General features: G+C 39.3%; 1 protein-coding gene across 1 annotated transcript in view; it reads left to right on the top strand.

Annotated features, from left to right (window-relative positions):
- Positions 1-446: 446 nt before the first annotated feature.
- LOC101853551 overlaps positions 447-1,923 on the top strand; it is a gene marked incomplete at its 3' end in the record, with an annotated part of 8,708 nt that continues 7,231 nt past the window's right edge. The window contains 1 exon segment of the mRNA XM_013082058.2: positions 447-1,554. Coding sequence (XP_012937512.1) covers positions 1,494-1,554 — 61 coding nt within the window.

Below are 1,923 nucleotides of genomic sequence, written 5' to 3'. Positions count from 1 at the left end.
CAAAGCAGAAACTGCGTCTAGAATGTTTAGAACACGTGTAATATGATTGTGAGGCTCTGAAGGATGAAATGTGAGTGGTTGGCGGGTGCTCTGGGGTGGTTCGCTCCTTCTTTCTTATCAAACGTCTATCGTCCTTATCTCTCCTTCTTTTTTTGTGACGTATCTATTCTTCGGCACTTATATTATTATAACCTCATTGTGTTGCAAGTGCCGTAAAACTTTTACTAAAACTAAAGAAAGGTGAAATACAGCAGAGAGAAAATCTTGCTTTATTTGACGTGCGCCATTCATGAAAAAAACAGGGAACGCTGTATCTGACCAAAAGCTTTGAAGAAATCGATATAACTTGTGGGCATGTTTCGTGTTAGACAGAACAATACAAAATGTGGGGAAGTTCTTGGCAAGAGTTCAGAGATTACGACTGCGAAGTGCAAAAGGAACCGAAGTTCGCTGCAGACTTCCGGGTGTGGGATTTGACAGTTGGTTCCGCTCATTGGTCAGTCTAAACACGACGCTTGGAAATATACGCCTGTAAGTGGAAAGTTTTCAAAGGGAAGGATATCGCACACCAGTCTATCAGAGTGGGTTTTTTAATTTTTTACCCAGGAATGACGCAAATATAAACCAAACGGATAAAGGGAAATAGGGCCAGATCAAAACTGAGTGTTAAACGTGGTACATCTTTGAGTCTGTGAAACAGGTTAAAGGGCAGAAGAGTTGTTTTGGTTGATAAACAGAAGTGCACGTCGAAAAGTTAACGTTCTTGAAGGAGCTTCGGGGAAATAAGACGGAGTGTCAGATACAAGTCGTCCGTGGACAATAAACAATTTTAGAATCTACGGCGGTGGCGGAGTCCAACGACAGGAGCAATCTTTCGTGTTGATATTTCAGAAGCTACGACCAATACAGAATAAATTAAATTAATTTCATCTTGGCAATTCTGCTCGACGTTGCTCAAGTTAAAGAACATTGAATGAGTTCCTATTCTATTGGGAGACATCAAAGGCACCAACAACATCAAGAAAACAAGGAGGGTGCTTGAATGTCTAAGAAATCGATGTTATTTTTTTTCAGACATCTTTCAAACATTGTATTTCAGCCCAATTAATTGCATGCTAAGAACAAATTTCAGGAAAGCAAAAGGATATTGAATTTTTACACTGTGTGATTTAGTAACTGACTTGAACAAATATACCATAGGTGAATTTAAGATAAAGGTTATTTTGAGTTTCACATCGTTTACGTAGCTTTGTGTCATTGTTTCTATTCTGTTAAGAGCTTTGATGAATTTCCTTTAAAGACAAATCAAACTACCGAAGGACGAGGTTTAAAAGTAAGACAAGATTGCTATTAATAAGTAGGCCTACAATTATTGTGACTGCTTCCGACACTCGTTTCGTTCTTGTATTTTCCTTTTCGTAGGAACTTGGACGGAACGGAATTCTGTGTCGCCCTTCGTCCGGGTAAAACATCGACTTTTTTCTAACGACGCCATGCCCAGAATGCGTTTGTCTGAGACTTTGGCACCAATTGGAATTTTGCTTTTATCCTTTGGTAAGTATTTTAAAGGATTAAAAAGGTAATACCACGGTATTCGTATTGGAGATTTAGGGGTGGGGGGGGGGGGGGTGAAAAGTGTATATGTGCTTTATTGTGTGTATTTATACGTGAGTGTACGCAAATACACGAGTATATATGTTTGTGTGCAGTGAGATGAGGTGCATGTCTGAGAGGAAAAGGGAGATGAAGAGAAGCGAATAGCAGTAGTTGTGTTTCTAAGAGGGAAAGCAACTTTTCATGAAATGTAATACTCATCTTGACTGCATTCAAAACAATTCTTAACAGCTAGGGGATGACCATGTTTCTGTAAAAACTGCGCTCATTTGAAAAATAAAAAATGGTTGGAGACTATCTCCCCCCTCC

Source organism: Aplysia californica, unplaced genomic scaffold (genome assembly GCF_000002075.1).
Source record: "Aplysia californica isolate F4 #8 unplaced genomic scaffold, AplCal3.0 scaffold00157, whole genome shotgun sequence".
NCBI lineage: Eukaryota > Metazoa > Mollusca > Gastropoda > Aplysiida > Aplysiidae > Aplysia > Aplysia californica.
The sequence above is the reverse complement of the archived record's forward strand: the minus strand, read 5'-3'. Positions and strand labels throughout refer to the sequence as shown.